Here is a 26959-nt window from a genome sequence, read left to right as displayed (position 1 = left end):
GAACCTGTCTTGTTTACCATGACGTTCACGTCTATTCAACCATTGTGCTTATGATTACATTATAAAGTCAAAGTTCATCATAGATCCTAAAAAATGAACATGACCATAGACTTCAAGAATACCAAGTAGACCGAAGGGTCTCCAAAGGATGATTCAACTCATCAACTTTCAAGGGGCAGCAATTAAATATTTCTTTTCAGCCCTTACAATGCTACAAGATGCAGTATATTTACCCCCAAATTGAGCTTTTTCTGATAAAAGACTTAATTTGTGCAAGACTTAATTCGTCTCCTGTTTCTCTTATGACTCATGTGATCTATGACCTCGTACTGGTACAAGCATGTCTACGCCTTTATGGCTCATACACTCTCACTTAGTCAAAGTCCTCGGCTTACGGTCTGTGTGTAGGGGTGGTTGGATGTGTGATTCCAGAGTTTCTTGAATCTGATTGACCAAAATATGCTTACCACAACAATATCCATGTTTGTCATTGTCTTAGCTTGCTTTTATACATGGATTTAGTTGAATTGTTTACATTCATTTGTGCCCTTTGAGGTACAGTAAAGAGACAAGGGAGCAGAGAATATAAAGGAACGTCTTTGAAGATGTCATCCTCAGTCAGATTGATGTGCCATGTCCATTGGTATTGTATATGTAAGTTGTATAAGCAGCCCACAGCCTTGCTCTGATCCCCCCTCCTCTCCCTACCTATCAGTACGGACCACAGTTCAAGGACAAGGCCAACTGCCTGACCGCCTGGTCACATGAACCCAGCACGCTGTTTTTTTCTCATGGCGTAGCCCCCCTGTTTCCGCCTGAACTGTTGGATGAATGAATGGATGAACGGATGGATGAATTTATCACAAAACACTTTAGGGGAATGGACGTGTTTGAGAATGTCGGGGGGAGCCGTGGTTAAATGGGTCAGGTCCCGCCACACAATAGTGGCATAACTGTGGGAGTCTTACGGGCAGACAACGGGGGGACGCAGGGAAGGAGGGGAAAAGAGGGGGAACACCCAAGCCCTTTGCGCCAATTATGGACATAAATAACTTCCACACAGAGCTGCAATGGAAATTAGGGTCAAAGGGTTAACTGTGTATTCAAGAGGTTCAGATTGAACTGAACAAAGTGAATGGAAGAGCACAAACACAGAATGGGAGACCTACAGTAAGTTCAACATAAGTTACTGCTTACAGGGCCAGAGGCCTATAACTAGGTGTTGGATTCTGACTGAAAACAGACCTGCGTTAAACAGCAAGTTGGTTGCATGTTCTATAAGCACAGAGGGACAAAATGCAACAGGGAGACCTCTTTATAAGTGAGACATGTTGTAGTTGTGAAATTTCTCTGCAGCCTGACTAGTCAACGACCTCTCCTCACATACAGAGCATTTACATGAGCTCTTACTACCTATACCACACACCCTTCTAGATATTATAGTCTATTGGGAACCAATTTAGAACCTCAAATGACTCTAAAATTCAATCTAGATATTCACAATAATCAAGTTTACGACTGCAACTAAAGATGGTTTTCGCTATATGTTTTTAGACCAACAATTACTAGACTTATTAGCTTTTAAGATGGCAAAACAAATAACTTTTGAGAAAGGGGAACTAGCAAGTGTTTGAAACCAATTAGGCTTATCAAGTTTTTAAAATAGAAATTGATGTACGTTTGATCAAAAAAATCAACTTGTGATTTAATTAAGCATCAAGGAAATCAGCATCTCCTTATTTGTGTTCATTTGTGTCCTTGTCCCAGCAAACTGCAGTATTATGTGTCTGGCTATGTCTAGAAACACCAGCCACTCATGAGCTCGCTCCTGGTCTGTGTCCTCATCACATGCAGTTGGCAGCATTGCAGTGTCAACCTGCTGTGAACTTTGTAGTTGGGTTAAGGGAAGGTGATGACAGTTATGATCATGATGATGGGGAGGTGGTTTAGGGATTAGGTGATAATTAAAGGGTGAAGGAAGGAAATTATCACAATGGCAGGGTGTAGGGTGAACTAATGACATGGTGTGTTATTTAAAAAAGCTGATAATAGAAGTTATAGTAAATGAGCACCCTGCCACGTGTGGTGTTTGTCTTTTCCTTCCCCTGCCACGTTGGACTGTGCTCAGCACTCTGCCACAAACAGCTGTGCCATGACTCCCTGCAGGCAGGCAGACCGGACAGCAGTCTTGCTTTATCAGCTGGAGGGAAGCAGAGTAAAGCTGTAATTTAAAGCTGGGGACATAGCACTCTGGAAGTAAAAAAAATAACAACCCCGAATTAAGGAGTGTCTGTTTGCTCTAATAGTAGTAACATTATCAAATTCTTATAGTTTCATATTAGGCGTTTTCTAGCATTTTTAATGCTTCATACTTAAAAAAAAAAAAAGCCCAAACTAAAAGATGAGTCATGCATCGGGAGAAACCTGTGTGATGTAACTAAATTAGAGATTGAAAGCAAAAGATGCATGCCACGCATCAGTTTAATCCAGTGTGGCAGGTCAGAGGAGCAGCTAAATATCTTCTTTGCTTCAGCTCTCTCAGATGAACGAGTCTGGAATAATATACGAGTGTTCACTCAGTCTTGTGAACCTCAGTCAGTCTCTGCTGGCTGTTTACTCATGCTGCTGTCATTCATAATCTTTTCACATGTAGACTTTTAGGACTTAGTCGTGCAAATAAGCAATAGAGTCCACCTTGCTGGGAGCCAAACAACAACAACTCTGAGTACTGCAACTGAACAGGATATAGAAACATTCGGCATGCACACAGTTTTCTTGACTGTCACTCTTATTTAAAGCTCCACACAAACAATGTTTAGTACTTTTCTTTACGGGAACAGAAGGTTTTCCCAATAATAAAAACCAAGGTTAAAGACATAAAATCAACAGTTCAGTTCATCAGTTGTAATTGGTTGGTTTGTGTTTCTACCTGGTATGAAAATGTGTAACAAGTCCCAAACAAGTGGAAGGTAAAACAAAAGAAATGTAAAAGCCACATGATGTACAGCTTGGGTGAACAAACATTTTGGCTCAAGGGCAACAGTGATTTTTAAAATTTGACAAATGGCCCAGGACAGTATCGGATGGAGTCAAATATAAATTAAAAGTAAAAGCCATTAACTAAAAAGTGAAGAAAACTTACATTTAATTTCAGTGGGAACGGTGTTGTTGATCACCCTTTTTTGCCAGTGAATCAAAGTTTTGTGTCAATTTGGTTGACACAAAACTGTCTTGAGCAATTCTCAAGACAGATCTCAGGTGTTCATCAGTTAATACAGTGGTTCTCAAACCTTTTCTGTCACGCCCAACTTTGAAGGATTTCATGCCCCAATTGTAACAAAATCGTCCATGCTGAATTTTTCTTGAAATACCTATTTGTGACTCCTCTGTGCTTTTTCAAATAATAAAATAAAGACAATTTAAATCACTTAAGTAAACCAGATCGCTTCATCAGACAAAAACAAATAAATGTGCAATCACTTTGTCAGAACAATGCAAATAAAGTTATATCTGTGCAAAAAAATAACTAATATTTTGCTAAGAAAATAGCTTATTGTGGCTGCAATAAACCTGTTTTGCACTGCATATATTTTAAAGATGATAACAATTAAGTGCAACCTCTGCAAAACAAAACTTGCTCTTAGTTCATGCTCAACTTTGAACTTAGTTCTCTATTCTGTTTTGAGAGACGCAGCAGCAGCAGCAGCAAAGCCGTCCTTACGAAGATCTCACAGATATTTTGGCAGAACGGCAAGAATCAGATAATCGCCAGATCTTGGCCATTGCGCATGCATTAACGGAATACATGCATACAGTCACGGCATAGGCTTTACAGTCCATTTATGTATTTATAAGATAATAGAAGTGATGAATTGCTGCTAATATATCCAGTTAGAAGGAAGGTCTCAGGCAGAACCTGATATGTCACATGAGCGGGCAGGGTGGCACAGTCTCGTGGGTCGGATGCATGTTCATTATCTTTCAGCTGTTCGTTCATTTCATAACTTTAAAAACTAAATTGTTTGTATAAGGGCTATTAGAGTGTTTCTACTGGGGTGTGGGACCAACTAAAACACTGGGTATTGCAGGAAAAAGGCTAAATGAATGCGGTCTTTACTCTAATTTGGACAATTTTGTACCGATAGTCAACGGGCCAGAATAAAAAACCCAATGGGCCCATCCGGCCCGCGGGCCAGAGTTTGCCCTGATGTACAGTACCAGAGAGGTAAAGACTGAAGCTTTAAAGGCTGTACCTAGCATTGGTTATGTCATGGGCTGCATACAGGCGGGTATTTCAAATACTCCCTACCATTCATGTATGTAGAAGACAAGGCATTACCGTTCATTATGATGCAGTCTAATACATTACTACCACAGACTTACTGTCTAAAAATGAGAGTTCTCTTCAAACCTTGGAAGCTCAAAGGCTTCTGAAACCAAACATTAGAAACTTCTATGTGTTGCATGATTAATGTAATTGACTGCATTTGGATATACGTATGTAAATGTATATAAATTAGCCCCATTATATTAATCCTTTTTGTTTCTTGCTTTGCAGAGTGCAGCGATGGAGGAAACGGTCATATGGGAACAGCACACAGTGACCCTTCACAGGGTAAGTGTTTACAACTTTTTAATCCATTCTCTTCTTTCTTGTCTTTTGTGTTTTTCCCTCTGCCTTCTCTGGTATCCTAATCCTGCAGTATGTCTTGTATGTTCTTCACTTTTTCCTCTCTGTCTTTCTCTGCCCATCCATCTCTCTTCTCACTCTGTACTGAGAGGGCCAGCTGTAGATGCAGGATGTGTGCTACTGAAACAATAGTCAAGGAACCCAGATGGCAGGAAACAAAGCGAAGGAAGACCAAAATCTGCATCCACATCCTTACTACTTAATTTCACTTCCTTCCTATTGGCAACATTCTCTTCTCCATAACACTACTCCAGGGAAAGAGAGAGAGAGGATGGCTTTATCTCTGTGCTTTTTGTCTTGTATTAAATCATATGTGATTATGATACATTGCAACGCTGCATATAACTGATGACCCCTCTGGCACAATCTGCATCATCAGGTTAACTATCAAACCATTTAAATCCATATTCCCCCAGAGATAACTGATAAATGTATATATTTATTGTCTTGACTTTCCGAATATACTTTGTTTTGAGACAATGAAACTGTACTAGTTAGTTCATGCTGTTGTGCAAGTGGGTTTGTATAGAGCACCTGTCTAGACTGGCCTGCTTGCTGTAATCTAATTAGCAGCGGCTTTATTCAGGCTGAAGGAGCAGGCCAGTGTTGCCTGCAGTTCTCTGCCTTGTGGTTTACCTGTGTTGTTGTGGTTGTAAGATTACATCACATGTCTTTCTCCCTTGGTGCTTGCTTTTGCGTAGTCAAAAACACAAGTCCTCTAAACCTTCATGGAAACCTTAAAAATGATCATCATAACGCTCAAAAGCATAGCTTTGCTCTTGTCGACAGTACTCGTCCCGGTCTTTCAAAACCCATCACATTATTTTTACTTAAATAGCATTTTCACTGATAATAAGTCTTCAGAGAGCTTATTAGCTGATTTTTGTTTACCACAAAGTCTGGCATGTGTTTTGTGTGACTGCCATGTATACAGTATCAGTATCAGTTTGTATGCATGTATTTCTTTGTGTGTAGGCCCCAGGATTTGGGTTTGGCATTGCCATCTCAGGTGGGCGAGACAACCCTCATTTCCAGAGTGGGGAGACGTCCATTGTGATATCTGATGTGCTGAAAGGAGGTCCTGCAGAGGGACTGTTACAGTAAGTCTTTGATTGTTGTTAGCAATAGTGTATGGGTTGGTGTAGCACTGGTATTTTGACCTCAGAATTGGATCATGTAAGCTCTTCTTGAATAGTTCTCCGGTTCCCTTTTTTTTCTTTTTTCATTCTTTCAGAGAAAATGATCGAGTGGTGATGGTCAATGCAGTCTCTATGGACAACGTAGAGCATGCCTACGCGGTGCAGCAGCTCAGAAAGAGTGGAAAAAATGCAAAGATAGTAAGTTGGACGATATTGAGATTTTAAACAAACCTGACATTGTGTAAATCTTAGTGAACCCTTTAATGTCATGTTGATCTCAAATGTGAGGGGTCCCATAATAATTGTCATTAACACTCAGAACTTCCTGTCTGTTCCAAGACTATTCGTCGTAAAAGGAAAGTGCAGATCCCTGTTTCTCGACCCGGGGACAGGGAGACGATGTCAGAGCACGAGGAAGAGGACAGTGATGAGGAGGAGGATGGCTATGAGCACCACAGTGGGCATGGTAGCCAAAGTGCCTATGCAGGAGCAAGCGGCGGCACAGGCACCGGCAGGCGGCACGAGCGTGAGCGTAGCAGCAGCGGCAGGAGGGATCACAGTGCCTCGCGGGAGAGGAGCGTCTCACCACGCTCTGATCGCCGATCACAAACCTCCTCTGCTGCACCAAGGCCTGCGAAAGTCACCCTGGTCAAGTCCCGCAAAAATGAAGGTAAGCAACACACTGTCCAACCACCTTAAAATGTTACATGCATAATTTGAATAAAACAAATTCTAGAGTTTCTCATTTTTCTCCTACTCAAAGTCAATCAGAACTTTAATGTTGACTAGTCTCTGTCTATTTTATTTGCAGAGTGACAATTTGCGGTGATGAGTTAAATTGATGCACCCTGTTAATATTAATTTGTTATTAACTCTGAAAGTAGAATATGGACTGCGGTTGGCCAGCCACATCTTTGTGAAGGACATCTCTCCTGAGAGCCTTGCTGCCAGAGATGGAAACATCCAGGAGGGAGACGTTGTGCTTAAGGTGAGAGAAAAGAGAGCAGTGTTTGCATGAATAAGCCGATGGATAAGACAGGGATTTTAGAAGTGGGTAAAACACAGTCATGGGGAAATGTATTGACAAAAAGATGATTAGAATACACATAAAAGACAAATATGTTAAGAATTAGCTTGAAATAATTTTATTAGCAGAAGGAATGAGATGGGATGAAAGAGAACTGAGTATCAGCTAGGTTTACTGAGACTAGTCTGCTGTGGGAATCTTTGAGCTGCTGAGAAAGTGGAGGTCACAGTTCATTAGTATGCAGGAATACCACACATTCCATTATTCCTTTGAATTTTTTATCCACTCAATCTCTAAGGAGGGTTAAATCCTCCTTTACAATACAGAGATGAATTCAAAATCCAATTTACTGTATCAAGTGTTCCAAAGTGAGGCAGAGACATTTTCAATTGAGCACCAGGCCAAAGACCAACACACTTAAATACATGAACGACATTAAGGAAATGTATACAATGTAGGATTCAATGTCTGAGACTGTTTGTGTCTCTGACGGCACTAAATGCATTGCAATCCAAATTATATACATTTTTTTAACTTATTTACAGTATAGTCGCCTCTACATCCTTATTGTTCTAAGTTAATGTGAGATACATTCACAATTATTCTGCATGATGATGCCCTAGTTTTTAACAGCACATTGTGGGGTCTACAGGAAAATTGCACAGTGAAGATGGCTTGTCTATTCAATTCTCATGCTGGCCCGCTCCTCTTCCCCTGGCAGATCAATGGCACAGTCACAGAGAACCTATCACTAATAGATGCCAAGAAGCTGATCGAGAGGTCAAAGGGCAAGTTGAAGATGGTGGTGCAGAGAGATGAGCGAGCCACGCTGCTCAACATTCCCGACCTTGATGACAGCATCCCATCAGCCAATAACTCCGACAGAGACGGTGAGACTACAGACGCGTAGCAGTACTTTGTTTAGAGCAGCTGGCCTTTGATTGCACAAGCTTTGACTGTGTTTTTTTTTTTATACGAATGACCGATCTGTACATTTTTTTATGTACTGAGAAAGAAGTTAAAATTAATTGATCTTGATTTACGTTATTGATGCTAATACATATTCAATTCAATTTCACAGACATTTCAGAAATACATTCACTGACATCCGACCATTCCAATCGATCCCACGGGCGAGGGAGTCGATCACGTTCGCCTGACAGGCCTGAACCATCGGACCTTCCCCGTCACTCACCTCGACAGATCAGCAACGGCAGGTAAGCGAAGTGCACATACACACAGACATCGAACTGCAAACCTGGTAATGGGACACAGCTGCCACACATGCCACACTCATGTATCCATAATCCCACCAATCCAACTTCATACGTTCACACGCATGGGTTAGTGGGTGCAGAGTAAGTAAATTGTACCACTGATGCATAAACCAATAGATAAAGTCATTGCATGCATAAACCATCACATCACGCCATCACAGTTTCAATAAAGCCTTAATCTGGGAGAGGACTGAGGAAGACAGGAGGGATTAACCCACCTCCTCCTGGTGGACCACGGTTTAGATACTAGATAGTTTAAACCATTTTCTATCCAGAGAATCACCTTTAAACTAAATGTTACTCGCGCAAATCCTGCAAAGCTAGTTTTATTTATTTTTCAACATGAATTTGATTTTTTTTTTTTGCCATTACTCATGCTTATGACCACAACATTAGCGCTTGCAATAAAATCTTTATGTTATCATGCATACTTGGTTATTGCAATGCCATTTCAGAGCTATTTTCTTCATAAACTCTGTACATATTATGTAATTTTCTTTCACAGCATTTCAATGTCTCTTTTTCCCTCCTCTTTTCTTACTGCCAGTTGGAGCTTCCAGTAAGTTATCCTTGTTGTAGTTTAGTGGTTTTATAGCCTCTTGTAGCTAGAGGAAGTCATGACTATAGTGACTATAGTGACCCTCAGTCAGTGTGGACATTAGGCATTGTATGCTTATTAGGTAAGCACCATATACTTAGTTGAGTGTAGTTGAGTGAGATGAGATTATTTGAGTTCACTTGATAACAGAACTATGAAGGGAAACAGGCTTGGCATTTTTTAGAGCAGACCCATGCCAATCAGAGATGCACCAATACTGATATCGGATATTGGATACCGACTTAAATCGCTGATTAGATATCAGTGACAGTAGGCCGATATGGTATCGGATACCATTATTTTGATAAAAAAACAATTCAGTACAATATAACTAATTATTTTTTTAATTTTGTTTTACAAAATTTAAAAAACAATGTCTAAGTTAAGTCTAATGTTGCCCTTGACATAAATTAATAATCTAAGTCACTTCCACACAGAAGCACAGATCTTATTAATTAAACACTGGTATCAGATCGGTTGTTGGTAACTACTTATACGCAAAGCCAAGGTATCAGTATCCATATCGGGACTAACAAAAAATGGAATTGGTGCATACCTAATGCTTAGCCTATCAATGGCTGCAATTAGAAGAAACAGAGGCCTTGTTGCTGGTTTCTAATCTTAGTCAAGGGTTGTGTTTGATTCTGTGAAGTAGGGTATTGAATATTGAGTTAATGTTGCACGGTATACCAATACTAAAAAAGTACTCCGCTACCCGTACGTTAAAAACAATACAATTTTGCATATTTTAAGTATCGGTACTTTCTGAAAATAGCTCTTCCTTAAAACTGCTACGCTCTCTCTCTCTCTCTCATGCTGCATGCAGAGAGTGCATGGAGACGGAGCTCAGGGGGGCGGGGCTTAAGGCTCCGTCTCACACACAGAGCGGAGCAGCAGCGCTCTCTGATCGGGGGAGACATGGCCGGAGCTCAGGAGCTCTTGCCGATCGTCCTCTGCTTGTAGAAAAAAAGACGTTAGGAGTGTTATCTGGAGATACTTTGGAGACAGTGCAGACTGTGAGGGAAAGCCCACTGACACCGATAGACCCGTCTGTTAAACGTGCTTTAAAGCAACGCAGACAAGGGAAGGTAACACGTCAAACATGGCCAAGCAGCTTTCAAGCAGACAGCCTGCACTTTTTAAGGAGTTTAACAAACAATAGGTAAGCAAATGTAATTATAAACATGAAAAACCCCAAGCTCACCCATATACAGCCACGAGTAGACTACGAGCATTTATGATCATGAGGTCAGAATGCACACAAAAGTGTACCAAATGAAACACAACTGATGCAAAATGGTGACATGCTGCTGGAGCCTGAGGGTGGATCTTGAGCCACAAAGTTCAAGATTATTAATAAGTGCATTTTTCAATAAAGGGGAGAAATTACTCTTTAATTATGTGTCAATCTTTAATCTTTTATGATAGCTTTAGGTTTGTTTCACCTCAAACACACATCTGTAAAATTATTAGTATTAGTATTAGTATTACTATTATTATCTACAATTGCTCATACTTATGGAAAAAACTATATAGTCATCCGGACAATAGACCTACATAGCCGTGTATGATCAATGCTATGATAGCACCATGTAGTTTTCATTCATATCTTGCTGTATGCTAATATTAATATTAATGCCATTTGTCAAGTGTTCAAAAAGCTGGTCAAAAAGGGAGCCATGCAGATTTTTTATTTACTACTATCATAGATAAATATACCAGTATCGTATCGTATTTATGGTATCGTATCGAATTCTAGTATCGTAAGTATCGGTATCGTGATATTAATGGCAGGTATCGTATCAAAGTCATAATTCTGGTATCGTGACAACCCTATATTGAGTATTGAAACAGGGGGCCAAATCATGCAGCCTTCTACCACTTCTTCTGGAATGAACTATCAGAGTTTAGTATAACCAGATCTCCATCTCATCATATTTACACAGGCCTCGAGTCGCAGACATGGTAGGCTTTCTGTACTCCAAACCATGATAAAAAACTATGTTACAGGACAAGTTGTTTTTTACTAAATACAAAAATTAACCAGATGTGCAATTTTTATAACTATTTGTGTCTCATTGCTAATCAAATAGTGGCGTCACTTGTGTGATGTTGATGAGATGAAGGTCTGACTATGTGAGATAAGGGTGCCAAACCTCCTATTTTATAACACACTTTCTTTCTGAAAGGCAAAATGTCTCACTGGAACAGGTATACAAAACCCACATTTAGCTTGAAAACCAATAGCTGTATTGAGATGTTCCTTGCATTACTTGTTTTGCACTGACCCACACATATAGCTGCTCGAGGATGTTAGATCACTTTGCTCCTGCTAGTTTGGCTTTTCTAGTTTAGTTGCTTGTCACTCGTATCAGAATAACCTCCAGTGCTGCATTTTATGAGATGGTACATCATGTCAGACTGTTGAGTAACCTTCATTGTTTCAATGCAGGATGAGGGCAGGTTCACTGTTGCACAGATTACTTCCAATGTAAGTGAATGCACCTTGCTGATAACAGACCAGTGTGTATTTGTTTTTAGCCCTATCAATCTACACCCTATGCTTCTATGGCTCTCTTCCTGATCCCTCTTTTATCTTTGTGAACCAAATTTGTGTCTGTCCAAAAGTTAGAAAAACAATATTTGTGTCATATTTTTGTGCATCATTACAGGTGTTGTATGACTGGTTATTTTGGTAAGCACTGAAATTGTCATACGATGAGTTACACCTGCTTCTCATGTTTGTTTGTAGTTGAAGAACTCAGTGAGGAAGCAACAGTCTGACTGTCCCAAACCTGTGATGTCAGGGAATCTCCCAGTTTAGGAGGGGGGGAAAAGGAATTTGACATACTTCCCACAGTGCTTTGCCCCAAGCCAGATGGGTTGCTTAGCCTGATTGGCTGTAGGGCTGAGCGGCATTCTCTTTCCCTGAGGCATGACGCTGTTGTGTGTTTTGGAATTAAAACATATCATCAAAAACGCCATTCATTCAAAGTGTCTCTTAGCGAGCATGAGTAAAGACTATTTTCCTTTAATTTCTCTTTCACGGAACTAAACCCAAGCTCCTCTTAGTGCTCGTCATGGTTCAACTTAAAGATACATTTGTGTGAGTAATGCATCATTTCAGTTTTTAAAAAATGTTTTTAGTTCATAATATGCTTAATTGTGAGCTTGTTAGTTCGCAAGAATGTTGCCATGCAAATTTGGTTTGTTTCGCAAAGAGATGTCTGGATATCTAGTAAGCTTTTCAATATTTTGGAGCTTGTGGATGGATGAAATTACACAGACTGGGACCGTTAATGCAGTGTCAAGATTCTGGTTTGGCAGCAGTACCATATTTTTGTATTGTTTGTTTATATCTGTGCAGCCATGTCTCTTCTGCTCCTTTACTTTTTCTGTGTCTCCCTTCCCTGGCTCTCTCTCGCCTGTACCCGTACTGTAAGAAGGTGTAAGCGCGGGTACTGAACAAAGACTTCTATCAAATGTAGTTTGTTGGTGTGAAGCCTTTTTTAGCACCATTCTGCAGCAAGGACTACCAGATTAAGGCTATAACCGCTCTCCCACTTCTCTCTCTTTCGGTCCCTTGCTGTGTTTTTCTCTTTTTTTCCTCCTCTCTCCCCCCTCTCATTTATCCAGTACACACAGACGCAAACACATTCTCTCTCTCTCTCTCTCTCTTTCTCTTTCTCTCTCTCTCTCTTTCTCTTTCTCTTTCTCTCTCTCTCTCTCTCTCTCTCTCTCTCTCTCTCTCTCTCTCTCTCTCTCTTTCTCTCTCTCTCTTCATTACAATTCTGTTATTTATCCTTCTCTCTGTCTCTTTCTGTCTTTCTCTCCCTCTCTCGCTCTGTCTCTTTCTCTCTCATTACAATTCTGTTATTTATCCTAATGTAGCAGCTCTCATGTACCGTTCTCCCTCCACAACAAAGTCCCTTGCAGGACTCACTGATGCCACATGGTTTTACATTTGTGTTTTTTTTTGGGAGACAACACTGTACTGTATACTTTCCTTACACTGTATTCTCATAGAGCATGAGCCCAAATTACAGAATGGGAGAAGTTGCCTCGTCTGAGCTGGTAGCACCTTCACATTCTTCGACTAAAGCTTCTGAATGCTGCTCAAGTACTGCTCCAGCAGGCAGTCATGTGACCAGATTGGAATTCAACCATTGTTTTAAGCAGCAGAGCCTTTTCTGCTCTGTTAGTTACAGCCCACAAGACACACACACACACACACACACACACACACACACACACACACACACACACACACACACACATACACACAGTTTCCTCTTGTTTATTCTATCCAGGTTAAACAGGAACTTGGACTGAAAAGTATCCAAACTCAGACGTTTATGTTGGGAGACTTGGTTTGATTTTTCTTTCTCTGCCTGTGTGCTTTTATTGGAACGGTGTATAAAGTGGGCTTTTAAAATTTAAAAACATTTATATAAACAATGTCTGCTCCAATGAAAATTAATATCAGTTTATGGTTGGGAGTGTATTTGGCTATTTGGGGGGTCTTATTGGCAAAAGCTACACATCCTTCTTTTAATAGCTTATTGTCTTCTCAGTCATTATTATGTCCACATGCCCTCATCACGTCATCTATGGTCCATGCTATATCCTTTTGAGTTCATTTTAGTTTTCCTTGTGATGTCAGCAAAGGACAAAGCTGTATACACATTCACAGAAAATACATGGTCATTCTTACACGCATGAGCAAAGATGTTGCAGTCATTTAAGGAATGCATTAATGAAAAATGTTATTGGTTACAGTGCACACGTACTGAATTGCCACGTGTAATCTTTGTCTATTTCAGCCATCGAAGTCGAGATGAGGAACGCGTATCTAAACCAGGGACCATGTCCACACCAATCAAAAGCTCTGATGACGGCATCTTGTCTCAGGCCAGCGACCAGGCCAGTTCCAGAGATGACAAACAGTTACCCCCGCTGCCTGGTACGGCAAATACGGCCCATCACCCCCTCAACTCTTGTGGTTTCTCATGTTTCTAGTGGTTTCTAACCTTTTTCATTTCTAGATTTCATTGTCATTAGTAAAGTTTCAGTTAGGTCTTACAGCATAGAGAGTTTCACTAACGCTTGATTTAGTGAAAGTTTAGATTATTTTAGTTTAATAAACTCTACAAGTATTGTTTTTTTTCCTGTAGAGTTGTGCCAGAAGACTAATTATTAAAAAGATGAACAGTGTGTCGGGGGTGAAATACATCGTAGCATGATAATCCACTGTTACTGTTTAAAAACACACCATCGGAACTGTTGTCTAATCGTTAATATTTAATCAAATGTTCTTATGAACTATAAAAAAAATATTTCAGTCTTCATAAAGAAATACTAACTATACATGTCTGAGACATGTGTATGATTGATTGATATTACAAAACAAATTTTCATCACCACATTTGACATGGATTAAAAGTTGAGGCTTTGACTTTACAATTGGTTTCACTGTTACCAAACACTCAGCTGACTATCTTGTATCAAACCTCACCAAACAGTGAAACTGATGCTGTTCAGCCTATATAGTGTGTACCAGTTTCTTTGGGAGTGTGTTTGTTATTTTACTTTGTGTTTGTGTTTAATACAGAACCAAAGCCAGTTTATGCCCAGCCTGGTCAGCCTGACGTGGATCTTCCTGTCAGCCCGTCCGATGCCCCTGTACCCAGCGCTGCTCATGATGACAGCATCCTCAGGTAAATGTCCCTGATGTTCTCATCCAACGCACCTTACGTATCGACTGACGTCATCTTGTGTATTTCTTATTCACTTTGTTCTCTTGAGCTTCCAGATATTGTAATCAGCTTTTTTTTTCCTTCTTTTCTTTGTTGTTCGACTCTGCACGAGGAAATAGCTGGCTGCATATTGTGTCTCTTGGAATGATTGTTTTTTGATCCCTGATTTGATGACCTTTTTGCTTCATTCTATCTGTCTACCTGTGTCCTCCAGCAGGCCAAGTATGAAGCTGGTCAAGTTCAAGAAGGGAGAGAGTGTCGGTCTGCGGTTAGCAGGAGGAAACGATGTGGGGATTTTTGTGGCAGGTGTTTTGGAGGACAGTCCTGCGGCTAAGGAAGGGCTGGAAGAGGGAGACCAGATTCTCAGGGTACGATGCACTCCATCACTTAAGCTGGCTAACGTTTGCTTTCTGCTGTAACATGTAAACATTAACTGTATTTTTTTTGTATATACTGCCGATGCCTTTTGACAGTTTTTTCTGAAGAAACCTGATTTAATGTAAATGTAAAGGCCAGTTTTTGTGTGTATCAGTAAGTTTAGTGGATTGAAAGGAAAAATGATCAGTCTCTTCAAACAAATCTAACCCGAAGTCTGAATAACTGATAACTGAAGCTAAAATAGCTTGATCTAAGTTGGTTTTCACAGCTAAAGGACTTTGGAGTATTTATACAATTCTGATCTTTCATTATCTGTCGAAGAAAAATGACTCCTCAGGCTACACTGTCATTTATCAAATATGCCGACCTTGCTTTGAAAAAAAAGTCATGGTGAAGAAATCTGCTTTATGCAAACAAACAATATTCAGGAGTGTGGAAGTGTGTTCTCTGATTTCCCCTTTTTACTAGTTTTCTCCCAACTTGTTGATTTTGTGCACATGTAGTGTATGTGTTACTTAGTTGTCCTACTATTATGTAGCTTGTAAGATAATTTGAAGGTATTGTTTTCTGTCTGAGTTTATTCAGTTTTTTGTTTTTAGTAAGTATTAACTGTTCATTTTTGTTCATGTCCCATGAATGAAAGTGGGAAGAACATCTGGTGTTATTGTGAAAATAAAGGAGCAGTAGCTGCCCACACTAACTTAAATAGTCAGTGGTGAAACTATGTGATCCCATGGCCACAATAGTTGAATTTCTCTGTAAAAGGATCTTGAGAATACAGTACAATGTATCTGTCAGTCTATGAGTCATTCTGGGCTCTGCCCCATGTCAAAACTCCCCTTGTTTCCAATGTGAAGAAACAATAGTCGTTCTTACACTCTGACCTCAGAACAGTGGACTTTCTGTTTCACTGAACACTAGAGTAACATTGTTGATGGGATGATGGAAGCCCTCTTGATGTCAGTGTTGGATCCATTCAGATGTGTTTATTCAGCAGCCAAGCATTACACCTGCTTTGTTTAATGTTATAACTGTGAATATGTGTAGTATTACACTGCACAGAAGAGGCTGAGTATTTATCCACACAGTTCTTCTCCTCCATGACGTATACATCGAATGACTGCATTTATCTTATAGACAAAGCTGTCCATTACCGTATCTCCTTCTCCAAATGAATACACTGTCTTCTGTTCCTCCCACTGCACAGCATAAATCTTTCTGTGCCTGTGTGTTTTCTCTTCACTGTACAAACACACCTCAGAGACTTCCAGGACATTGTTTTCCATCTTTAGATGGTTTCCCTTTGGTCATGGTGTGCGAGTGGAGATAAAGAAGTCATGCCCTTCTATTTCTGGGAAGGATAAAGGTGTCTTTCTGAGGTTCAGTGATTCAGCCCATGTGTTTCTGGTTCCCCCGCTGCCCTTCAAGCAGAGTCAATAAACAGCAGTTATTGTGTTTGGGACAGCAGCAGGAGACGAGGAGGAGGCTGCTTGTTGTAGGAGGAATACGTGGCCTGCTTTTGTTTCAGGAACACTTTACTTTTTCCATGTTCTTCTTATTTTGTGAGAAAATTAGATGCTCTAGTTTAGTTTTTTTGTCCAAAAAAGTTCGAGGAACAGAGCACACTTTAGCCTGGTAGCCTTCAACATGTCTTTGGCATTCAACAATGCTTATTTAAGAACTTGGTGGACTGAACTTAGGGACATAACATGAAGAGCTTATGATTTTCTCTTTTGTGTGCTAGTCCACTAGTCATTTAAGTAAGTAAGTAAGTAAGGTAAGTAGATTTTTATACGTCTTCTGTGTTGCATCCGTAGGTGAACAATGTGGACTTTGCTAACATCATCCGGGAGGAGGCTGTGCTGTTTCTACTGGATCTCCCAAAAGGAGAAGAAGTCACTATTTTGGCTCAAAAGAAGAAGGATGGTAAGTGATGGCAGTATGACATATTGTCTAAGTCGTGTAAATCTATCATGTATCAAAACTAGCACATTTAAAAGGTTTCTATAATCATTTTGCTGTTTTCTACTTTTTTTTTAGTGTATCGGAGGATAGTGGAATCAGACGTTGGTGACTCCTTCTACATCCGGACACATTTTGAATATGAAAAAGAGTCACCATACGGGCTGAGTTTTAACAAGGGCGAGGTGTTTCGTGTGGTAGACACGCTCTACAATGGCAAATTAGGCTCCTGGCTCGCTATCCGTATTGGCAAGAACCATCAGGAAGTGGAAAGGGGCATCATACCAAACAAGAACAGGTAAAAAAAAATAATAATAATTGTGGTTGATCTGTGAGGAAGTATTTAAGAGCATATTTCCATTTTCTTACTTTTTATATCGAAACACTTGGATTTTAAAACAGACGCTTTTTCTGAAAGTAGGGCATATTTAACACATCCACTATGTCAGGTAAGTGGTTGAATAGGGATTACTGTGAGGTTTGTGAGGCCCTAGGAAGTCAGTGTGTCTGAGAATCAGTAGTGTAGATTATGATGATCCAGCCAACGGCATTGTTTTACCTCGGCCCGACTCCACAGCATTCAAGAGCCTCTGGCGGTGTTTAGATTTCTCTCTTTTCTGCTGACAGAAAAGACATAGCTGTTCATATGCTGCATGCATTTATATCACACACATTAAGCATTGTGAAATATATATCAGAGCCTCAGCCAAGATTAACTTCCCTCCCTGGATATTCTTTCAAAACACACACTCAGAATTCAACATTATTATTTTAAAAAACATCCATCAAAGGAAGGCCTCTATTATTCAACACCACTTGGAATGAGTTTACTGCTTACCACTGTTGAATTTAATTGAATGTAAAACATATATTAACCTATCTGCAATGAAATTTAGGAAATGGATACGGTAAAAGTTTAGCCTAAATTAGTGGTGTGTAATTCATTAACAGTGGAAAGTGTGTCTGTTTTATAAATAAGACATGTCCTTTTACTGCAAAGACTTAATTTATGTAATCAGCATCACTAAAATGTTTACATCACTGCAATCTGTGATAAATTTAGGTATAGTCAAATACTGATAATTCAGCTCTTCATAATGTGATCATTGAGCTATGAATTAGACTATACAAACCCTCAAGACAACACATCAATTAGCCTATATATAAAATAGCTTATTTCATCAACATTTCTTCACTCAATAATGCACTTATTAATCAGTTTGACAGCCATTTATAACTCAATACTGTACAATTGTGTTGTAGTTACAGTATATTACCACAACTTGTATCTCCAAACTAAATGCTGAATACCTGAACTGTTCTGAAATGCCCAAGAGTGAAGTTGTGACCGGTACCCTTACTCCTACTTTCTTCTCTGTCCAGAGCTGAGCAGCTATCCAGCGTGCAGTACACCCTCCCCAAAACACCAGGAGGCGACAGAGCGGACTTCTGGAGATTCCGAGGATTGCGAAGCTCCAAGAGGAATTTGCGTAAGAGCAGGGAAGACCTGTCAGCCCAACCAGTTCAGACCAAGTTCCCTGCTTATGAGCGGGTGGTGCTGAGGGAAGGTAAGCGCACATCCGCCAAGACAGTAAAAGCAATAATCTCCGACGTATCTTTATTGTTTATTGTAGAAAGAATTTTGAAAGTAGTGGACAGATTTCACACTTGTAGCTAAGAAGAACACAAGGTCCTTCACGGCATTTGTGAGTTCTAAATAACTGATGTCTGTAGTCGTACATTTCTTTGCTTCTAAGCATTGCAAAAATGTTAAATTGTCTATTACAAATATGTTCTAATATGCTAATAGTATTGTAGTTCGGAAGTGATACGTGGTGCTAACCTTTGGTACGTTCATGTTCTTCTAGCTGGGTTCCTGAGGCCTGTGGTTCTCTTTGGGCCGATAGCAGACGTGGCCAGAGAGAAATTGGCCAGGGAAGAGCCAGACATATTTGAACTAGCAAGTAAGTGATAAATAACCGATCACCCTCTCTTGACTTCTTAGCATCCATCAAATATTCACAGCAGTGGTCAATCCTCCTGTAAGTGAGTTGCTGACTTGTGTCCAGTGAAAATAGACATTCACCACGCATTACTTCTGCCTGTGATTTTCTTTTCTTCATTTAAATGTGTTGCTCTGCCGAACAGATTGCCATAACAATGTGCTGTGACAAACAAAGGTTGCAATGTTTAGGTTGCAAAACCAATTTGATTTCTCAAAAGTGTTTAAAAACACACATACTTAATTGTTGATAGGAGTTAAATTGTTAAACCAGAATTATAACATGACAGTCATTATTAGCTGAAAGGTTGTAGGTGGATAAATGCAACAAACTATGTTGTTTCTATGTAGTTATAACCTACAAAAGGTTAGAAACATTGTATTTTAGTAGTGTTTTTCTTCTTTCATTGCTGTTGGCTGTTCACATTTTTTTTATTTTAAGTACAGTAAGTAGACAGTATTCAATAGATGTTAATTCCTTAAAAAATAGATGTCATTCTGCTTAACTTCAAAACACTACTGCTACTAAAACGACTAGATATTCCCAATTTAGTGGGTCAGTTAGTCAAGTTGCGTCAATTATTCCCTCTGTGTATTTCATAGGTTTTCTCTTTCTTGATCTTTATTTATGGTTCACTCTTCTACACTCCAAGCAAAGCTGCATACACTTGGTCATTTTAGTCTGCGCCCGCTGCCTCTTACTTCATAGATTGCAACCTTTTTTAAGGTGGAATTTTTAGTTTAACACTCTGTATTTCATTTCAATAAGTGCACAACAACACATGTCAGTGCAACCACACACACATATTCAGTACACACCCATATAAAAAGTGATTCCATTCCTTGATGTTTATTTGCGTAACTCCAGTGATGTTTGTGTAACTGTATTTTCTTTTCAGAAACACAGCAACAACAAGGAGGGGAAAGTATGTCACTTAGTGCATCAACTTTTGTTTGTTTTATTGATTCAGTGATAATCTGTAAACTAGTCTTTGGTGGCAATCTGGTCTATAGATGTTTCAACAATGCGTGTAGGGGAATAGCACTTGATTTAGGAATTCACATTTGTCAATACAATTGGCAATAACGATTTTTAGTTTTAGTATTTATTAGCATGATTGTAAAACAAATCACAGAAGAGCTGACTGCAATATCATACTTACACGCAGCTTTTTTTCTTTTTGTTTCCATGTAATGTCCTCGTTCTACCCTCGATATTGTACTTAACTTATTGCTTGAGATGCTCTTGACTCTGGCAAAGAAAATAGCATTTTCATCAAGGAAAATATATTTACATATATGCAAGATTTTACAAACCTCTACTGCATTAGCATGAATCACATTTATATAAACACTTACATTAGATATGATGGAAAAAATGTTTATTGTTGAGAATTCATTTTTGTTTTCCATTCTACACTTTTTGCCCAAATTTAAATCTCTAAGGAGCTGTTTGCCATTGTGATATTGCATATTCATCATTAGAAATTAGTGAATGCTGATTTCATGTAGAGTAACCTTGATTGAGTACAGGACTATATTTTATGGTAAAATTCAGTGGTATTCCCCTCCTTAATGTATCATGTACAAAGACAACGGCAAGGCAGCATGTGGATCTGTGCAGTTAATATGCCAAGAAAACTGACGTGTGGAGATGTTTTTCATTAAAATCATTAGGAAATTACCAAATAATGCAGAATAGTTGAATGTTGAGTTTATTTGGGCTTCCATTTATATGATTGTTTTTACTACATTGCTCCCTATCTGCCCATGCAAATACAATGGATAGATTTTCTTAAAGAATTGCCCACAATACCACCCAAAAATATGACATGAGATGAAATAGTCTCATCTTCAACCATCTCAGCTGTCTGCTGAACAATTAAACCATCTATGTAAGTGTTCACGTTAAAATTGCCTCCAAATACTTAGATATTGGGGTCATGTATGAGCTGTACCAAAAATGTATCACTATGAAATCTGATTAAAAGGGGTAATTTTATGACTCAGAACTCAGACCACATTAAACCACCTCTGTGATGCTACTGTACAAAAACATAGAGCACATTTTATATCAGACGAAACTGACCGTTTTATATTGCACAGACAGACAAAACTGACACCTAACATTAAAATGAATGTTTAATGTTTCAACTTCACTGCTTAGATCTTGACTTGTTGCATGGCTGTTTTTATCTGCTCTCCCTAAAATGTGTTTGGGTAGATCAGAGCAGTGTTTTCAGATCATGGATCCTATTAGAAATTAGAAAATGTTAGAAATTAAGCCCCGTGCTGTGGTGTGTTTGAGTCACTACTATACTGCACCCTGGTGAGATGACTGCCCTCTTTTGAACCTTATGTGTCTGGGCAGGAAACCATTGCTTATCTTTATGTGAATCATAAACCCCTCTTCACATCCTTGCTTAAATCCCCGAGGCTTACAATGACACTGTATTCTCATTAATCCCAAAATGACCCTCATGCTCTTGTATGCGCATATTTCATGTCACTGTTTCTCACATAACGCATTTCTTGCACCATAATTTATACTGTTACATGCAGTTGCACGCACACATTCATTCATCTCTGAATTACATTTACCTAAACCTACCCAAAATGCTAATGGATAATGCATGAAATGGCTGCTACTATCGAGCTGTTTTCATAAACGTACACTTGTCCTCTTTCGTACGGAGAATATATTCTGTATTTAACAGCTCTGTTGTTGGGAGTCGACAAATGCACGCCACAAAAATGTCTGATTCGGGCACAGCCAGGTGATATTGTGATGTGCTTCTTGTGTTGATGTATTGCAGTAACCCTTTACGTTTGTTTTTTTATAGGGAGTGAACCCAGGGATGCAGGAACCGACCAGAAGAACTCCGGCATCATTCGCCTGCACACCATCAAACAGATAATTGACCGGGTAAGAAGTAAGATATGCACACGTATTTAGAAATGCAGACAAAAGGTTCAGGTATAAACATCTTTCGACAGATTTGTTATTGTAATGAGAAGATGGCTGAGCTAATATGTACCACTGCTGCCCTCTGGTGTTCTGTACTGGTTAATGCATTTGAATCATTATGGTGTTGGCCATATAGTATTGTATCTGTAATACTCCTAAACTTTAATCAGGGTAAATGCTCACTATATGGAAATAATACTAAGTTGTGTGTTCTCTGTGTATGAAGGACAAGCATGCAGTGCTGGACATCACCCCTAATGCAGTGGACCGTCTGAACTACGCTCAGTGGTATCCGATTGTGGTGTTTCTCAACCCAGACACAAAGCAGGGTGTGAAGACTATGAGGACCCGCCTTTGCCCTGAGTCAAGGAAGAGTGCCAGGAAGCTTTTTGAACGAGCCCTCAAATTAAGGAAGAACAACCATCACCTCTTCACCAGTGAGTCTAGTGGGAAGGAGGGAGGTGTAAATAGAGGGGAACAGTAGACATTTGACTGGCAGCACAGACACATTTCTAAGGCAGTTGACAATTGAGTGCCGCAGTGTTGGAGGCTATGGCTGTCTGTCACACTTCTTACAAACGCTTGTTCAGCACTGACTGTCACACAAGAGTCCCCACAGGGCCCTTTTTCAGCATGCACTCTATCTGTCAAGTGTTGTGGTGTGACCATGCTTTTGGAGCATCTGTTCGTGATAAAGATATTAGAGAAGTGTAAAGAGTATTCTTCACAGCTCATTTTCAGCCTTTGCAGTACACACAAAGATTCTTCCATAATCTTCAGTCCAAATGACTATTAAACAACAAGCTGCGTTTGTACCTTTACACCTTTTATCCACAGGATTTCATTTGAAAGTTATTCTGAGAATCAAGCCTCATGATCAACTATAATTAATGTATATAAAGCTTAAAAACAGATCAAATTGGACTATTTTTATCTTAAGAATCTGCCACATGGGACGAAGCAATGCGGGAAGTGACCGTTAAGCCATGTCCTTGAGAGTGAAAGTTTGCATTTAAACTGTCTCTACGAAGTCTGTTGTTATTGGTTTGCACATTTTATTCAGAAACAAAGAAATTGCTCCTTAATTGTAGTTGTGATGGCTATTATTCCATCTTAGAATCATACAAAATATTAACTATGTCTCAAGTGGCAAAAAGCACCTTCAAAATGACTCTCGTGTCCTTTACAGAAAAAAGTGGCAGATCATTTATGGGTTGGAGTGCATATCAAGAAGGAACGTTTAATTATGATTCTATTGTTGTAATTGCTAATTTGGGAAACATTGTTGTTACTCATTTGATTGGAGAGATGTTTTTTTCTTCCCTTCTGCACTCTTCTCTCTGTATATTCAGCGACCATTAACTTGAACAACATGAATGATGGTTGGTTTGGAGCACTGAAGGACACAATCCAGCAGCAGCAGAACCAGTTGGTGTGGGTTTCAGAGGGCAAGGTAAAACGCGCACACCCAGAAACACACACACACACAAACAGCCGGAGATGACTTGAAATGGTCTTTTCTCGCTCCCTTTCTCACTTTACTTCTCGTTTCCCAGGCTGATGGGGCAGCCGAGGATGACCTGGACATCCACGACGACCGGCTGTCTTACCTGTCGGCACCAGGCAGTGAGTATTCCATGTATAGCACTGACAGCCGCCACACCTCCGACTACGAGGACACAGACACAGAGGGCGGAGCCTACACCGACCAGGAGCTGGACGAAACGCTGAATGATGACGTGGGTCTACCCACTGAGCCTGCCATCACCCGCTCCTCTGAGCCTGTCCGTGAGGACCCGCCTGTCATCCAGGAGCCCCCTGGCTACGCTAGCTACCAGCACACAGTGCAGCCGGACCCCCTGAACCGCATCGACCCGGCTGGATTCAAGGCACCAGTTCCGCAGCAGGTAGCGTTTCTGAGAGCTGCACGTCTTCCCTGTTGTCTGGAGGACGTGGTTTGCGTTAGAAGGGTTTTCTGGCGGCGCTATTGAAGGCACTTTTTTATTTTTGCAGTTACTCTGCCTATCTACTGTTACCAAACAATATCAGTGCAAAAGGGAAAACTTCTGTGGTCAGGTATTTATCGCAATATATAAATATTATATATATACATATATATTTATTATATTTATTATATTATTTATTTTATCTATTTGCATATATTTGTTTGTTGATTGATGTTTGTGAGTGCGTGTTTTTTATTTTTTAAAGGGAAAGTACTGAAAAGTTTTATTGTTACTCTTGTACTCTATATTACCACAAGCTGTCTTATTGCTGTGACTGTTGCTGATGTCACTGGGAAAAGAAACATGTTTGTCAAAGTGTCTGTACCAATACTCACCTATGTGCACTTCTTGCCTTTGTTTTACCTGTGATTGGGACTGTGACGATACGACACAAAGTATTATGTGCATGTTGGAAATACCAGTGTTAATCCAGTGTAACTGTAAAATGTATCAACACCCAATTGGCCGTTGTGACATCCAAATCTAAATGTTTGTCGTCTTATGATGTGTTAATGAACAAAAAAGGGGAAAGAAAAGAAACTACTGTATTGTAACCGTAGCATTAAAATCTAATTAGTATACTCTAACAATGAATACTTGTCCTGCTGCTAATTCCTAACTCTCACATGACATTGATTGATCTACAGCTACTGTTAATTGTGGAAGAGGGTGATTGGCTGTTTTGATTGGTGTAAGCTGTAGGCACAAGTGAGGAGCAGACCATTGTAGTGGGGCTGTAAAGGGAGTAGCACTTGTTAGTACTGCACCATAGTGTTAGCGCGTGTTATTAAACATTTCTGAACCACTTCACAGAAAGCAGAGGCTGCTGCCGTCCCTAGCGTCCCCCAGCAGCCTGAGCCCCTGGCTGAGACAGTGCCCCCTGCTGTCGACGTTACTGTAAAAACTGTAGGGGGTCTGAGCCCTGACGAGGCTCCTGCCGCTCCTCACAGCCAGCCAAGCCCCATCCCAGAGGCTGGCTCACTTAGGAGGCCCACTCCTGAGCTAGCTCCTCAGAGCGTCACACCCGAACCTCTGCAATCTGGACTGGCCAGTTCAGAACCAAAGGTATCCATCTGCCCGCCACCAGACGCTCCGTGAACTGACTCCGCCCAGCTCAGTCTGACCCGGCTGACCTCCTGTGCTGCTGCCTGTCTACCTACCTACCTTCTGCTGCTGCCACGCTTCTCTCTCTCTCCTTCCGCCCTGCATGTCTGCTGACCACAGTGCTGCCCAGAAGAGACAGAGATGTGTTTGTGGGCGTTTTTGTGCGTGCAAGAGTGTATATGTGTGTGCACGGGTGAGCAAATGCTGGTAAACAACAGTGGGCTTGGAGGTGATGGCTGCGATGATATGCCTCCATGTAAGGGAGCAGTGGAAACCTGCGGCCCTCGCTTATCCTCTTTGCATGGCTGCAACATGTTTGCCTCGTTCTCTGTTAACCGCTAGAGGGAGATATCTTTGTGCTGTACTTATCAGTGCAGATTGAATGGATTGTTTCTTTGTAAAAGTAACCATTAATTCTCCAACATTATAATTGTTTGTATTTTTTATTTATGTAGCCATAGCCAAGTAAGAAAGAACAGTAAAACTAAAATGTTTTGCTGATTAGGATGGATAATTAATGGTTACTTCTCGATGATCATCATTTCTTTTGTACAATGGGTATGTGCTTGTAATGTTAAATATTATTGTGGGTGTTTATGTTGCCTTAATGATTGCACCAACACAGTGGGTGACATTTTCCCTTGTGAATGCAGTAGTGCTGTATTAGTCAAAAGTATTAGTCAAATTATCAATAGGCATTCTTTAAGTTTTATACCAAATTCACATTCTCTCAAATTAGACAAGAAAAATGCATCCCATTGTTTTGTTGTGTTTTTTTTTCTTCTTGATTCATTTTCACTGTTAATTTGAGCTGCAGTGGTACATTGTGACGTTTTTAAGCTGCAATAAGTGTTTATCTGTGCTGCGATTTCTATTTAATCGAGTATACGATCTGATCAGTAACCCTCCCTCTCAGTTTCTCTATTTCAGGTCTTTCCCTTCTTGTTTCTTCTTCTGCAATTAATTTAACAGACTTTTTTAATATTCTCATCTTTTAACGGATCTTTGTATGTCCAGTTTTTCATATTACAAATTTTCTGTCTGTGCAATATGTTAGTGGATCCTGTGCTGTTGTTAACTTTTTTTGTTTATGTTATTTTTTTTGTAGATGTTTCAGAAGGATCCATACAGCGTAGACAACACCGTGAGAATCAATCACAGCATGAAGCCTGTGACTTACAACCCTCAGCAGGGATATCACCCTGACCAGCAGCCATACAGAGATTACGACCACCCACCCAGTCGGTATGATGTCAGCAGTAGTGGAGTCAGCAGCGGAGGTGGTTACCTAGAACCAAAGCACAGAAACTATGACTCTAACCCGGCCTACGAGAACAGTGTGCCTCATTACGACCACCAACAGTGGAATCCCTACAGCCAAGCACTCTCTACTGCCAACTCCCAGGGCTACGATCCCCGTTTGCCGTACGGTGACGGCCCTGACTCCCAGTACACGCCTCCGCTCCGCTATGACGAGCCCCCACCTCAGCAGGGATTTGACGGACGGCCTCGCTACGGTAAACCAACAGGTCCAGCCCCTGTCCGCTATGATGATCCTCCACCTCCCGTTTCAGGGCCGGACCTGCATTACAACCAGGATTCCCACCTGAGCACGTACCCTTCGGCTGGCCACTCCCCAGACCCCGCTGCCCAGCGGCCTACGTATAACCAGGGACCAACGCCGCAACAAAAGAGCTACAAACCTCAGCAGTATGACCCTGTTTCTGTGAACTCTGATACCAGCCCCACACCATCTCCCAAAGCAGATGCCCCGTCACCATCTCCTGCGGAGGCTCCAAAGTCTTTCCCTGCCAGAGATGAACCACAAGACCCCGCCATGCGGCCACAGTCAGTCCTGACGAGGGTCAAGATGTTTGAGAACAAGCGCTCCGTGTCCGTGGATAGAGCCAGAGATGCAGGGGATTCATCTGCGAACAAGGTAAACTGTTAAGCTGTATTACCTAATGCACTTTATGCAGTTATAGTTGTTACTAGTGTACTTAACTTGTACATTTACTCTTTCTCTTCTTGAGAAATAAGCACATTGGAAGT

The 26959-nt window shown here is 40.4% G+C and overlaps 1 protein-coding gene across 15 annotated transcripts in view; it reads left to right on the top strand.

The window, feature by feature from the left end:
• Positions 1 to 26959, top strand: part of tjp1a (tight junction protein 1a) — a 91811-nt gene that overhangs the window by 57763 nt on the left and 7089 nt on the right. For 5 of the 15 annotated variants that reach the window (XM_068581078.1, XM_068574566.1, XM_068580304.1 and 2 more), the window contains 21 exons: positions 4559 to 4615; positions 5666 to 5790; positions 5925 to 6027; positions 6169 to 6499; positions 6711 to 6817; positions 7578 to 7746; positions 7938 to 8073; positions 13555 to 13694; positions 14343 to 14448; positions 14702 to 14855; positions 16683 to 16791; positions 16906 to 17125; positions 18211 to 18395; positions 18696 to 18791; positions 19729 to 19755; positions 21673 to 21755; positions 22024 to 22234; positions 23150 to 23250; positions 23354 to 23704; positions 24617 to 24868; positions 26016 to 26846. In XM_068581078.1, the coding sequence (XP_068437179.1) occupies positions 4559 to 4615; positions 5666 to 5790; positions 5925 to 6027; positions 6169 to 6499; positions 6711 to 6817; positions 7578 to 7746; positions 7938 to 8073; positions 13555 to 13694; positions 14343 to 14448; positions 14702 to 14855; positions 16683 to 16791; positions 16906 to 17125; positions 18211 to 18395; positions 18696 to 18791; positions 19729 to 19755; positions 21673 to 21755; positions 22024 to 22234; positions 23150 to 23250; positions 23354 to 23704; positions 24617 to 24868; positions 26016 to 26846 (3894 nt within the window). The remainder of the gene's footprint in view (positions 1 to 4558; positions 4616 to 5665; positions 5791 to 5924; positions 6028 to 6168; positions 6500 to 6710; positions 6818 to 7577; positions 7747 to 7937; positions 8074 to 13554; positions 13695 to 14342; positions 14449 to 14701; positions 14856 to 16682; positions 16792 to 16905; positions 17126 to 18210; positions 18396 to 18695; positions 18792 to 19728; positions 19756 to 21672; positions 21756 to 22023; positions 22235 to 23149; positions 23251 to 23353; positions 23705 to 24616; positions 24869 to 26015; positions 26847 to 26959) is intronic. The other 10 variants (XM_068579469.1, XM_068585151.1, XM_068585948.1 and 7 more) reach the window with 8 other exon arrangements.

Source organism: Clinocottus analis, unplaced genomic scaffold (assembly GCF_023055335.1).
Source record: "Clinocottus analis isolate CAN_PGR_092001 unplaced genomic scaffold, fCliAna1.0.p SCAF_1, whole genome shotgun sequence".
In the NCBI taxonomy this organism is placed as follows: domain Eukaryota; kingdom Metazoa; phylum Chordata; class Actinopteri; order Perciformes; family Cottidae; genus Clinocottus; species Clinocottus analis.
Note: the sequence above shows the minus strand (reverse complement) of the source record. Positions and strands in the feature narration are given on the sequence as shown.